Source organism: Leptonychotes weddellii, chromosome 14 (assembly GCF_054177405.1).
Source record: "Leptonychotes weddellii isolate Sample4059 chromosome 14, ASM5417740v2, whole genome shotgun sequence".
NCBI classification, from domain to species: domain Eukaryota; kingdom Metazoa; phylum Chordata; class Mammalia; order Carnivora; family Phocidae; genus Leptonychotes; species Leptonychotes weddellii.
Window position 1 is genome coordinate 48,378,170 of NC_138382.1, and position 13,467 is coordinate 48,391,636.

Here is a 13,467-nt window from a genome sequence, read left to right on the forward strand (position 1 = left end):
GGGGAAACTGAGGCTCAGTTGGGGGGCAGTTTTCCCAAGGTCATACAGCTTGTAAATGGCAGTACTGGGGCTAAAAAAAGTTTCCTAGTTCCTGTTTTATACTAGTTTTTTTTTTTTTCACTGCAACATATGCCTAATAGGAAAATAGACCCAGTTGAGAGAAGACTCAAAGCACAACCTATCCTCTCCCATGTCTGCCCACAGTGGGGCTTCCACATTTGCCAGTTGTCAGCCTAGGACCACCATCCAGGGAGGAAGTGATTCGGAGAGGGGGCGGTCCAACTTCTTTTTTTTTTTTTTTTTTTAAGATTTTATTTATTTATTTGAGAGAGAGAATGAGAGACAGAGGGCACGAGAGGGAAGAGGGTCAGAGGGAGAAGCAGACCCCCTGCTGAGCAGGGAGCCCAATGCGGGACTCGATCCTGGGACTCCAGGATCATGACCTGAGCCGAAGGCAGTCGCTTAACCAACTGAGCCACCCAGGCGCCCGAGGTCCAACTTCTTAATGGGTGGAATGTGGGAGCAGGCGGGGTTCCTGGCTGTAGGAGATATGCCATAAAGTTGGCCCCATCTTAAGGAGATGACTGTGGTCTTCACAGCCTCAGCCCCCAGTTCCCTCTGGCACTCTAGATAAGATGGAGATATACCTAAGGGAGTCTTTGGCAATAATAACAGAGCAACTGGGGTGGGAGTTGGGTTTCAGTGAGCTTTGGGGGCCTAGTTCAGTGTATAAACTTGAGGAGATCGGTACATGCCAAAGGTCATGCCACTGCAGAGGTGTCCAAGCTCTATATGTATGTTCACTGGCATCTGGGTACCTATGTGTTTGTGTACCTGAGGGGTCTGGGGGAATGCTTGTCATGTGCAGTGCGTATACATGCTTATGTGTTAGTATGTTCTGTGGCATGCATGGGAGCCCCTGCGTGTCCTCTGAGTGCCTATGTGATTACGTGAGGGGGAGAGTACATGTTGTGGCCACACATGTTCCTCTTCAGCAATTCTTGCTCCTCCTATAGACAGATCACCGAAGTGTCACCTTCCAAATGGATTTCTTAGTTGGAGGCAGTGTTTGCTGCCTCCCACAACATATAGGATAATCCATGTGCCCCTAGCCTGACTCTTTGAAGGAAGGAGCTATAGAGGGGCTCAGTGTTGATGAATGCTGCTGGCAAATTAGGCAATAGCCTAATTTGGTAATAGCCAGGCCAGTTTTTCAGTTTAGGTGAGGGAGAATCTACTGTTGAGCCCAATTTGTAGCATCCATCCCTGCCACCATGGCTTCTTTGTTCACGAGCCCATTGAGCAAGCCTGGGCTGGCTAGGGGAGGAGGGTGGCTGATAGCCACAGAACTGTAGGAAGCTGAAAGATGTGGATTAAAAGATGATTGTCCAGAAGCGGGTTCAGGTGCTTTGGGGAGAATTGTAATGAAGTTGGAAAAGAGCTCTGAATGGGCTCTACTAAGGGCTGCCCTTGGTGTTGTTAATAATCCCTGCCTTGGTGGCTGTGGCCTGGCCCGCAGGGGTGCTCTGTGACCTGGTGGTGGTGACAGGTTTCACCTGAGAAGAGGCTGGCAGTGTCACAGGACCATCAGAGCATATCAGAGCGCATAGCGTAGTCTTAATGAATGCTTATTGTTGGCTTTAGTCTCATTTCAGGAATGGAAGGTACCTCCTGGGTCTCCTGGTCTACCCCAATCCTTGGGTCTTTTCCTTGGGCTCAGCTGACTATAGTTGCATAGCCCAGGGGTGCCTTGCCATCACAGGAAGTCGCCTTTTGTTCCACCTAGTGCTATCACTAGCAGGGCCAGCCTCTGCCTGTATGTGTATTTGCGTGTGTGCATGTGCGTGTGCGTGTGTGTTTCAGACGGTGGTGGAAAATCACCCTAGCTTCATGTGGAAGTATGGAGCATCCAGGACGGGTTCCTCTGGGCTTGACTAGGGCTTTACTCATGCTTCCTTTGGGACACAGCTCTGTAGGCCGTTGTGAAATGCCAAACCAAAGCTTGGAGTGAATGGGGCTGTAGACACTTTCTCAAGCATCTGCCCTTAGAACTTCTAGGCTCCTCCCACCATGTCAGTTGCTGCTCACTCGCTTTCCCACCAGCCCATTCTGTGACCTCTGTAGCCCCTGGCCACTTTTCGGGTGGCTTAACCAGTTTCCCAGTTCTCCAGGCCATGCCATGTTCCTTTGAATCACAAGGGTTTTTTGTACTTGTACTTTTGTACTTTGTACTTACCCATTTTTTTCCAAAAGTCATTAGCTGCTTTTCACCACCAGTTCTCGGAGGGTCTGCACTGGGGGACTGGCCAACATTTCTTCCTCACAATAGCAGTGGCCCTTCCGATGACCTGGTACCAGCTTTGGGGAGGAGAAGCTCTCCCCTAACCCCAGTAGAGGGTGCTCCAGAGCTCCACTTTCTTGTAAACAATAGCAGCCAAGCTATTCCGCTCTTGGCTTTCTGCCTCCATTATCAGTGCTCAGCTCGCAAAGGTGGTAGGTTTTCCTTGCTGACTGTTGAGGCTCATCATGTGGTCTGAACTGGACTGACTAGTCCTTGGGTCTAGCCATGGCTTTGAAGATGAGCATAGGCCAGTCTAGGGCCCGTGGCCTCTACATACTTAGGGCAGCTCCCTGCAGGGTGACCTTGAAGTTCAGTGGTGCCTTCCTTACCTGTGTTCCCTCCTTCAGCAGGCTCCCTTTCCCAGATGCCTCTTTCTCTCTTATTTCAAATACCTCATCTTGAGTTATAGCTCCCATTTCTGGAAGGGAGATTGTCAGACTAGGTAAGCCCTGTGTGTATTTCCTGTTTGGCTGAAAGCTCCCCTCCACGGTCTTCCCTCTACCCCCTGCTCTGTCCTGAAGCTGCTGGAGTTCCCAGCCTTCTTGTCTGTCCTGGGGGCATCCTTCTGTGCTTCTCTAGGGCTGATCTTAGGTCTCCAGAGCAGTCAGATTCTCCAGAACTTTGCCTGCCATCGGGGACACTCTTCTATGCAGCTGAGCTACTGGGTTATTTTCACTGTCACGGCAGTCCTAGTGCCCATGCATTTGCCTGGAGAGCTGCTGACACCAGACTTTTTTGCTCACCTTGGCTCTGCTCTGAACAACCATGATCAGGTACTTGTATCTTGGCGCTTCAGTTAGAGATAACCAGTGCCCCCAACCCCAAGTGTGAATATTTCCAAGTGGTTTGATATTCTCCTGAGTCGCCAGCTGACTGCCTCACCGGGCCTCCCTCTGGGGAAACGCCCTCTGATTGCTCATTCTGAATCCTACAGGGCCTGATGACTCCCCTCCTCTCCTGGGAGTTCTCATGGTGGCCTACCAGCTCCTGTTCTTGCCTCTGCCACCCAAGCAGGCCCCTTGCATCCTCACCACACTTTCCCCTTCCCCCTCCTGCCCTGAGCCAGTATACAGACAGCTTTTGTGAAGCTTCTGAGGGTTTTTACTGCTCCTGGAACCACAGGGGAACAGAAAGGGGAAGAAAATAAACAAGGAAGTTACACATTCAGTGCTGACTCCCAAGCTCCACAGGTGGAGTTCTAGCCTGCTCAGTGGCCAAAGAGCCCATGTCCCCCACCCCCCACCCCAGCACACGTCATTCACACCTCTTTTTTGTTAAGCTTGCTAGGAAGAGAACAATGACTCCTCAGTGAGGGACAGCTGTGGGGGCATATAAAGGGTCCTGGTTTGGGATGTAGATAGATCTAAGTTTGAATCCTCAGTTGGTCTAGGTTTGAGCCTCAGTTTCCTTATCTGTAAAAACAGGTCATTTTTCCCAAGGTCATTATAAGGAGTAAAGCAGATGGCTAGGGCAGCATGAGCCCCAGCTCTTGGCTCAGAGGAGAATATTTGTTGAGTTGGTGCTATTCCTGTTGCTTAACGAACGTGCCCTGTGTCCTACCCTGCTCCTTTCTCTCTTGCCTGCTCCCCAGGAGGCCTCTTCCTGACTGACTACTCCACCTGCTCACCCCGCAAGCTGAGTCCCTTCCGCTCCTTTGCCAGCACCGAGCTCTTCCACTTCCATGTTCCTGAGGACACATTCCTGGCTGTTTGGAACCTCATCATCTTCAAGGAGCAGGGGGGAACCTTTGGGGACCACTGCCCAGACCAAAGTGTGACTGTGTGAGTGTCCGAGTTAACATCCTGACCCCCACCTCCAACTCCAGAGCACTTTCCAAACTAAAGTGTGACTGTATGAGTATCTAAACTGACCCAACCCCTCACCTATGTCCAGATTGAAGTATGACTAAGTGAGGGACCTCTGGCTCCTGACTCCTGTTTGACTGTGTGAGAGCCTGAGCTGACTTATTCTTTATGCCCTGACTCCTGACCTGGAACCACTTTGCTGTATCTATCAGTATAGGGAATTCACTTGTGTTATTGGTGATGAGTGACAGTTCTTTCTTTTCCCCATTTCCCATCTCCCACCCCATTGCCTGTTGTCTTCCTCTCCTCGTTCTGGTCCCCCAGGTATTTCCGGTCCGGGGCACCCCCTGTCATCAATCCCCTGCACACACATTTCCCAGGGGACACGGCTGTGCCTGGGGTTTTCTCACTGACCCTCAGCTGGACACTGCCCAACCGCACCTCAGGCATCTTTAACGTCAGCAGCCCCTTACCTGGGGACTGGTTCTTGGCTGCCCACCTTCCCCAGGCCCATGGCCACATCTCTGTCAAGGTGGGTTGATGCTGCCCAGGGTAGGAGGGGCCAAAGCTGCTTCTCCATGCCTGCAGAATCCCCCTCAGGCTACCTGGCATACCAGCCTTGTTCCAGGGTGGGCAACAGCATAAGGGTGGCGAGGGTGGGGTGTAGCTAGAGGCCGGCAGGTGGGCCAGAGGTCATGATCTGTAGGAGGCAATTTGGGAGCCTTAGGAGGACATAGTGGGTGCAGGTAGCTGAAGGGAAAGTGCAGAGTCTGGAATCGGTCAGAGGCCCTGGCACTGTGGAGTAGTGTCCCTGTTAGAAGGTGTGAGGGTTATTCAAGGTGATCAGAAGCCAGCCACGGACTGGTCATATGCTGCTGCACAAACCCAAGACTGGTCTTGTTCTACATCTTGATTGGTGATAGCCCTGCAGACTCTCATAGGCTCCAGCCCAGTTGTTGGTCCATCTGGGAGAAAACTTTCCTCTTCTATCATAATTTCAGCTCCCTACACCCTCTGGAAGTCCATAGGAGAACACTTGGGGGCAGGGAAGCCCTTTCCTGTTAAAAGGAGGCCTTGGGCAGCTGGTGTCCATCCCAACTGTTGCTTCCTTTTCTCCAAATGTCAGCTCTGATTTCATAGAACAGAGGTTTTTAAAGTCTGAAGTGTAGGTTCAAAGGTCAGTATGCTTCTCCATTCTGATTTGGAGGGGAAAGAAATGCCACAAAGTTTTCCTGCCCCTCCCAGGTACAGGCCAGATATCCTCCTTGTAGTGAGAGGATCTATAGGTTTCTTACTCTTGTCCATTGGCAGGAAGGGAGGGTATGATAAGCTGGCCCTTGGCAGAGTGGGATGGCCACATGTGTGGGGCCAGTGGTAAGGGTGAAGGACTGAGCATAAGCAGAGCAAGGATTTAAAGAACAGGATGCTGAGGAACACGAAAGCTAGTGGGACTTGGCCATTGAGAAATTTCCAGTTGGGAAGATTTGACTCAGCTGTATCTCTCCAGGCTGAGTTCCTTGAGGGCAGTGGCTCTTTGTCCACGCCAGACTCACCTCTCCTCCTCCTGCTATAGCGCAGTGCTCAGAGAAGGTGTTATGATGCTTCTGAATGAGTTGAGAATTGTACAGGGACAGGTGCACTGGTCTGCTGTTGTCAGCGATGGGAACTATGGCTGAGAAAGCAACTTGAGGCCTCAGTGATAGGCCTATCTTTCCTGAGAGGGTTGTACCAGAGAATTTCCTGTCAAGGCCTGGGAGCCCTGTGGATGACAGCATGTTGGGAGCTCACCTGGAAATGGCTCTGGGTTCTAGGTAGATCTTGACTCTCATCAGAACTAGGGGTTATTCTATTCCAAGGAATGCCTTAGGTCTTTGGCCAAATCCCAAAGAGCACATTCCTGATTGTAACTTCGATCCTTGATTCTCTTTGTGAGAACTGACAGGGAAAATCTTTCTGAAGCCCTGCTCTAGTCATCCAGAAACTTTTCTGGTTGAGTAGGAGGAACTGGGGGCCTGGTGAGGAGAGGTCAGAACCAGCCTTGACGTAGCCATTTGCATCTAGATATAGCAAGTGGGGTCTGGGGACTCGGAACTGCAAGCTGGAGGGCTAACTGGCAGAACTCCTGAGGTATGGCGATATCAGAGACAAGGGGACACTGTTACACCTTGCCCATGAATGACAGCAGGCCTGAATACCATGAGAGATATAGATCTTTAGTTAAGGCGTCTTCTAGAGGCTTGGGGGTGAGGGACGGGCAAGAAATCATCCTTGTGGTTTCTCTAAGAATTTGATTATCTTTTGGAATCTTATATGGGCCTCTAAGGATTCTTCTTCTCTGGTTAATTCCCTAGACTCCAGCCTGTGAATTAATTGTCCAGAGCATTCCTCCAGGGCTCCATCTTCTTGACTTACTTTCTCCTCATACTGCTGTCCTGACTTCCTGTGAGGCTTGGCCTCAGGTGGGGACTGAAGAGTCCCAACCATAAGAAGGCAGCACTGTTTCTACGGCCCTCCTCAGCTTTGGGGATGAGCTCAGACCTCCCTTTAGACCTTAGTCCTTGGGCACCTGCTTTGTCCCAGACCTTGGGTGTGAGGGACACAGATAAATAAGATGTATATTAGTGAGATACAGGAGATGTTTTAAGAGGACAAAGGAGAGATGGCTAACTCAGTCTGGTAATATGGTAGAGGTGGTTTTAGGAAACAGGAAGGGAGGCCTGATGTTGAAAAAGCAAGGGAAGCCATTCCAGGTGGTGGGAGTAGCATGGGCTAAGGCGCAGAGGGGAGAACTGAAGCGGTTCAGTGTGGAGTGCTTGTTGGACTGGGTAAGGGAGCTGGGCGGGTGAGCAGAGGCCAGATCACGAAGGACCTAGAAGTTTGAACTTTATCCTGAGAGTGATTGGGACCTTTAAGAGGTTGTAGAAGGGCAGTGACTTACCTGATCCATGCCGTTCTCCTGCGCTCTGGTCGCACACGTCTGCAAGCTCCTGTGTCTGTGCCACTGGCTACTGTATTCCTAGCACCTGGCACAGAGCCTGGCACACAGCGGCGGCATGGCCAATTTTCATTGTTCTTCTGCTATCTTCTCAAATTCATAGGGTCCCAAACTGATCTCACTTCTCCTTTCCTTTTCCCCTTTTCCTTGTCAACCTCTTCTGTCTTGACCCATGTTCTCCATTGCCTTGCCCTCCCTGTCTTGGAGCATGTGTTCATTCTGTGGTGCCCAGTCTGCCCTGAGGGACTGACCTTTGGATTATAGGTAACATCTGGTACCACCTGGCTCATTAGGGGAAAGTTTTCCAAATTTCTGGAGCAGAGTTCTCCTCAAATGCTTCCTCTTTCCAGCTCCAAGATTTGAAAGTAAATGAAAGCAGGTAAAGTAATGAAAACAAGGATAAGGAAAGCAAAGAAGCAGATGGTAGGGAAGAAAGGATCCGACTGAATCCATCAACCAGACCAAGTATAGCTCTGTATCTCAACTTGAAGAGATTAAAATCTGCTAACAGTGCTCATTCTGCTCTTCCTCCTCCTTCTAAATTATTATATTTGTGTCTCGAATAGGTAATATATGCACGTGGTACAGCATTCGAAAGGTACAAAAGGCATACAGTGAAAAGTAAGTCTTCCTCTTCCCTTCACTCCTTCCAGTCCCTACTTCCTCTCTCCAGAGTTAAGTAGTAACTAGCTATTAACGAGTTCCTTCTATTACTCTTTCCTTCTTAAAACACTTTCTCCTTGTGGCCTTTATGACTTTATAGAACTGTCCTGATTTTCCTCCTACCCACCACTCCTTCTCTGTCTCCTTTCTTGGTGTCTCCTCTGTTTGGTGCATTTTGTGGGGCCCCAATATTTGGTCCTGAGACAGTTCCTTTTATTCCTTTTTATTTCTCCATTCTCTTGCTAGGTGTCTCCAGTTTTAAATACCACCTATAAGTTATGTTTTCCAAGTGTATTCATTCCATGAGTCCTAATTTCTTTAAATCTCAGACTTTATATTTAACGGCTTGGTATCTCTGATTGGATGTCCAAGAAATGTCTCAAACTTAGCATGTACAAATCAAAGCAGAGCCCAAAGTGAAAATCTCATTGATTCTCATTTTACTTCTCCCAGCCCAAGCCTCTTCTCTCTAGTCTTCTTCTCAGTCAGTGGCACTGCCATTCTCCATTTGCTCAAGCCCCCAATTTAGGTGTCATACTTGATTCTTCTTTTCCCTTTATTTCTCTATAGCTAGTCCGTAAAGAAAAGGTCTTGTTGATTCTACTTCTAAAGTATGCTCTGAATGCATCTGCTTCTCTCTTTCCATTCTGAGCAAACCTTCCCTGAGCTTTCTCCAGGGCCACCAGTCATCTCTCTGCTTGCACTCTTGCCCCCTGCAGGCTGTCCAGCACTCTTCTGTGTTGATTGGTGCTGACTGACTGTGGGCCAGGGGCTGTCCTGGGTATTGGGATATTCCTACAGGGAAGGGCAAGCGTCTTTGGGCATCTTAGTCCATAAGCCCTATCCAGAGTCTGGCACTGGCCACCCTGCTGAGGCCTTCCACAGGAAACTCAGCCTTGCTGAGGACAGTCTGGGGTTCAGTCAAAGGCCTTCCTCCCTAGCTCCTTTCAGACTAGTTCCCACTTTACTTTTCACTTTGGCCCTCCTGGTTTCTCAAGTGTCCTTGCTTTGACCCCATTCCTTACATGACTGCTGATGTTGGCTCAGTTTGGACTCTCTCACTTGGCTTATGCCTTGGCAGCTCCTGAAGACCTGGCTTCTGGCGCCCTTTCTCTGGCCCTGTCAAGGGTGAAGGCTGCTGCATCTCTGTACCTTCCCTGCTCTCCACTGATTGAATGCTTCCCTCCGCAGTAAGGGATGTGCGCTTTATACAGTTTAAGGAAGGAGCACATTTTAACCATTGAGGTCATGTCCATTGATCCTTCAGTAAGCCAACAACAAGAAAGATGTAGAGCAAAGTGTTTCTTCCCCCTGGATTGTCCATCCAGCAAGGAAATGGGCCACCTCCTGCGTGTGAGCCCCCACCTTTGGGGCTCGCTTACTGCAAGGTTATTGTGGTGGTGACTGCTCCCGTAGGAAGTGGGGTGATGAGATGACTTGTGGTAGTACTTCTGGTCCTTAGGGTTTGACACCAAAAATGAAGGACATCTGCTTTGGGTATCAGAGATGGAGGTCTTCGAGCAACTAGGTAGGTTGAAGAGCTCTCTGAAAGGACCCTCTTTTTGTCACCCACTCTTTAACTGAACAGATATTTTCTTAGTGCCTAGTATTTGCCATGTAGTGTGCTGGGCATTGGGGATGCAGTGGTGCAAAAGGCACAGAAGAATTCCAGGCAGAGGGTAGTGAGGTCTTTGGCCTGGCCTCATCAAGGCCTCCCTGCTTCCAGCCTTGGGGAGCTTTGCTGGAAGTCTGTGCCTTGGCTGGCTCGTTCCACGGTATGGAACCCAGAGGGATGTCAGAGCCTGGAACTTCTGTCAGAATGAGGTTTAGAGGTTTGTCTCGGTCAGAATAACCACATAAGTAAACAGTGGCCTTCAGTTTCTTGGGCCAGCATAAGGCCATTTGTCCAGAAGAACTGAGAAGCCTCATCAGGAGCCCTGTCCTCCTCTGACCTGCTGGGATCAGAGGGCTTAGGTAGCTGCAGATGCTGCAGAGGAGGGGCCAGAAGGGACTGTGCCCATAGAGGAGTGAGGAGGCTGTGCGTGCCAGGGCAGTGCTAACTCAGTCGACAAGGGTCAGGGATCTCACCCAGAAGAGCAGCTTAGATGTGGCTGTCGCGTCCAGTAATGGAAGAAACCCAGCTTGATTCAGAAGGAGCAGATGTATCTGTGGGTCCCCTGAGGCAGAGCAGTGGGAGGGGAGACAGAAAACAGGCTCTGGCTTCATAAACATCAGAGCTGCCCACAGCTGTGTTGATTCGTTTATTCATTCATTTATTCAGCCGACGTTCATCTGTGAGGCATGATTAGGCTTCATGTCTTGGGGAGCAAAAATAAAATAAGACAAGGTTCCTGTTTTCAAGTAGCCTACAGTCTGGAGATTGCCTAGAAGGTAGAGTGGCCCTTCCCCGGGGGTTGTTAATGCAGAGGCTGGACAAACACTTGGGAGGGCCGAGTAGGGAATAAAGGAAAGATTCAGATTAGGAAGGCTGGGTTGGTTTGGACTAGAGGCCTCAGGGAGCTTTCTAACCCCAAAAGAGAGCCAGTGTTCTAAGTTCTTGAGGGCTTGGAGGGGAAACGGGGTGTTTTGAAATTACCTCGAGGGGCTGTCTGGGAGTGTCCAGGGGGAGGGGTTAGAGTGGAGGAGGTGCAGGCCTGATTGCCTGGGGGGCGTGGCTTCGAGTCCCCAGACGTCAGCCAGTGCGGAGGATCGGAGTAGATCCTATGCACCTAGAAAGACAGAAGTGGAGACCAGGCAGGAGGGACCCGGAGCTTAGAGAGACCTCAGTCCTAGCCCTGGGAGCTTTGTCCCCCACCCTTCGGCAGATTCTGTTTGCCTTGCTTTAGTGGCGCCCTTGCTGTCTCTCCTCCCACCACTCCTGCTTTTGTCTCAGGGTCTCCAGGATGAGTGTCAGTACCTCCTTCAACCACAGCTGATTGTCCGGCGTTTGCTGGACGTTGCTGTGCTGGTGCCTGGCCGTCCCTCAGAGCAAACCCTCTCGGCCCACAATCGCTCAGCCCTGTACAAGTAAGTCGAATACTCCCCCAAACCTGACCCTTTCCCTCTTCCTTCCTTGGCTTCAAACAGGGAACAGGGTTCTTTTGGCTTCTCAGCCTGTCTACCTGTTCCTACTTTTCCACTGGCCAACCTGGGCTACGGGGCCACCCAGAGCCCCCAGGGGGGGTTGGACCCCTGCCTCCCTCTCTCCCGGCACAGAGGGGAGGAAGCAAAAAGGCCTCCTGTTCTCCTGTTTCCCCTGTCCCTCCATGTCGCCTTCTTCCTGAGTGTTTGCCTCAGTCTGGTGTCCCTCTCAGCCTCTCGCCTGTCCTTTCTTACCCCCAACCTCCCCTCTGCCCAGGGTCTTTGTGCCCAGCTTTACTTACAGGGTTTCAGCACAGCTGGCGTGTGTGGGGAGCCGCGGGGCATCAGCCTGCCCCCTGACGTTGCGCCTGCGCCCCAAGGCCCCACCCCTGCACAACTCAAGCTCTTTGTCCTGTGGAGGTGCCTCGGTGTGCCAGCTGGAGCTGGCACTGCCCCCCTGGGGGCACTGGGTCTACGTGCGTGTGGAGATCCCATCCCGGGGTCCTGGCAGGACCATCCGCTTCCAGCTCTGTGTGCGGTTGCAAGGTCAGAAGCCCCACATCTGCCTTGGCCACTCAGCCTGTGCCGACATCTGTGGCTGGGAAGAGGCAGCCATGGTGGTTGTGTTCAACTGACCCTCTGCCATGGCCCTATAATCTCCCTAACCCCCCAGGCTCCTTCACACTCCCAAAAGCCCTTCCACTTGAAGCTTCGATTCATTGGAAGGCCTTTAGATAATTTTTTGCATTTGACTGGGGCTAACTAAGGGACCTCATTACTGTCCTTGATTTAATCTCGTTCAGTTTCCTGGGGGTAGGCAGGGGCATCTAAAACCTCTGGGACACTGTCCTTGCCAAAGCCCATGCAAATCAGTGAGAGAGCCCATCATCTGTTTCTACAGTGTCTTCACTGTCCTTGGGGAGGGAGAGATGACCTTGATTCCCTCCACATGACATTCCGTTGGTTGTGACCACTAGGAACCCCCTGGGCCCTATCTTGTGACCCTGGATGCCCCATACATCCAAAGGACATTTGATTCTAGTTCTCATCCCTCCCTACTCTTTGCTAATTCCTGTCTGGCTCAGTCTGGTTTGTGGTGGGGCTGCTGGGCTTGTGAGGGCGGCAGTCCCCAGCACTGATTTCCTCTGCCCACAGAGTGCCCACAGCCCAGCCTGTCCCGTGTCCTCGTCCCTGGAGCTGCCATGAACATGCCCCAGTCACTGGGCAACCAGCCACTGCCCCCAGAGCCGCCATCCCTGGGGGCTTCTGCGGAGGGGCCTGGGGCCACATCCCCACCAGAGCACTGCTGGCCAGTGCGCCCGACACTGCGCAATGAGCTGGACACCTTCTCTGTCCACTTCTACATCTTCTTTGGCCCCAGCGTGGCCCTGCCCCCTGAGCGCCCCGCAGTGTTTGCCCTGAGGCTGCTGCCAGTGCTGGACAGTGGAGGCGTCCTCAGCCTGGAGCTCCAGCTCAATGTGGTACTCTTGGTGGAAAACGGGGAGGCGGGGGGGGGGTTGCCCTGGAGGGGAGCTTGAAGGAGAAGATGTCAGGGTTGCTTTGGGCCCACTTTACGATTAGGGACAATGCCTCAGCCCAAGTCTGATCAATAAACATACAGACATTCCCCTGAATGTTGACTCTACTACAGATAGGGCTAGGTCAGCCAGGGCGACTCACAGTGGGCTAAGTTATCCCAGTTTTATAGGCTAACCTTCTACTTCCCAAGGGCTTCTATGGCAGGTGTTCACTTTTCTTGCATATCTTCTGTGATGGGGAGTTCACCACCTCTTGAGGCCATGCGGTCCATATTTAGACAGCTCTGATTGCTAAAGGAAGTCGTGACATTCCATGAAAATCTGCCTCCAGGATTTCTACCCACCAATCTTTGTTTTGCCCCGGAAGCTATATCCAGTAAATCTATCCTTGTCCTTTTTTTTCTTTTCTTTTTTTAAATTAATAGACTTGATTTTTTCAGAGCAGTTTTAAGCTTACAGAAAAATTGGGCAGAAAGTACAGGGAGTTCCCCTATCCCCCCTCTTTCCCTGCACAGTTTCCCCTGTTATATTACATCTTCTGTGTGGTACAGTTGTTACATTCCTATCCTGTTAAGTAGTCCTTCAGATGCCCCTCATCTCCCCAAAGCTGAACAACCTCAGCATCTTAGACCTCTCCCCATCCTCTGCTGTCTCCTCTGGTCCTAGTGTCTCTGAGATAAGTGATCCAAGGGGGTCTGACCAGCGTGGCAGGTGGTGTTTGTGCAGCCTGAGGTCAGGTTCCCTCTTTGAGCTGCCACATCACACTGGGGGATCACCTGGGGTTGTGGTGAACTAAGATTTCGGAGTCTTTTCCTTTTTTTCAAACCAGTTGTGTACACTTACTTTTTTATTATAAGAGTAATAGGACCACATGTAAAAACTTTGGAAAATTGAAGAAGACCTAAAACTGTGTGTCTTCTCAGTCCTTTTTCACATTAACTTCTTTTTTTTTTTTTAAAGATTTTATTTATTTATTTGAAGAGAGAGACACAGCGAGAGAGGGAACACAAGCAGGGGGAGTGCAGAGGGAGAAGCAGGCTTCCC

The 13,467-nt window shown here is 50.9% G+C and overlaps 1 protein-coding gene across 13 annotated transcripts in view; it reads left to right on the forward strand.

Moving 5' to 3' along the window:
* TMEM8B (transmembrane protein 8B) overlaps positions 1-13,467 on the forward strand; it is a 66,448-nt gene that overhangs the window by 17,952 nt on the left and 35,029 nt on the right. For 6 of the 13 annotated variants that reach the window (XR_014140045.1, XM_031039580.2, XM_031039581.2 and 3 more), the window contains exons 2-6: positions 3,933-4,122; positions 4,471-4,678; positions 10,698-10,831; positions 11,163-11,431; positions 12,041-12,366. Coding sequence is in view for 12 of the 13 variants with exons in the window: in XM_031039578.2 (XP_030895438.1) it covers positions 3,933-4,122; positions 4,471-4,678; positions 10,698-10,831; positions 11,163-11,431; positions 12,041-12,366 (1,127 nt within the window). In the remaining variant the exon portion in view is untranslated. The other 7 variants (XM_081803154.1, XM_081803153.1, XM_081803156.1 and 4 more) reach the window with 5 other exon arrangements.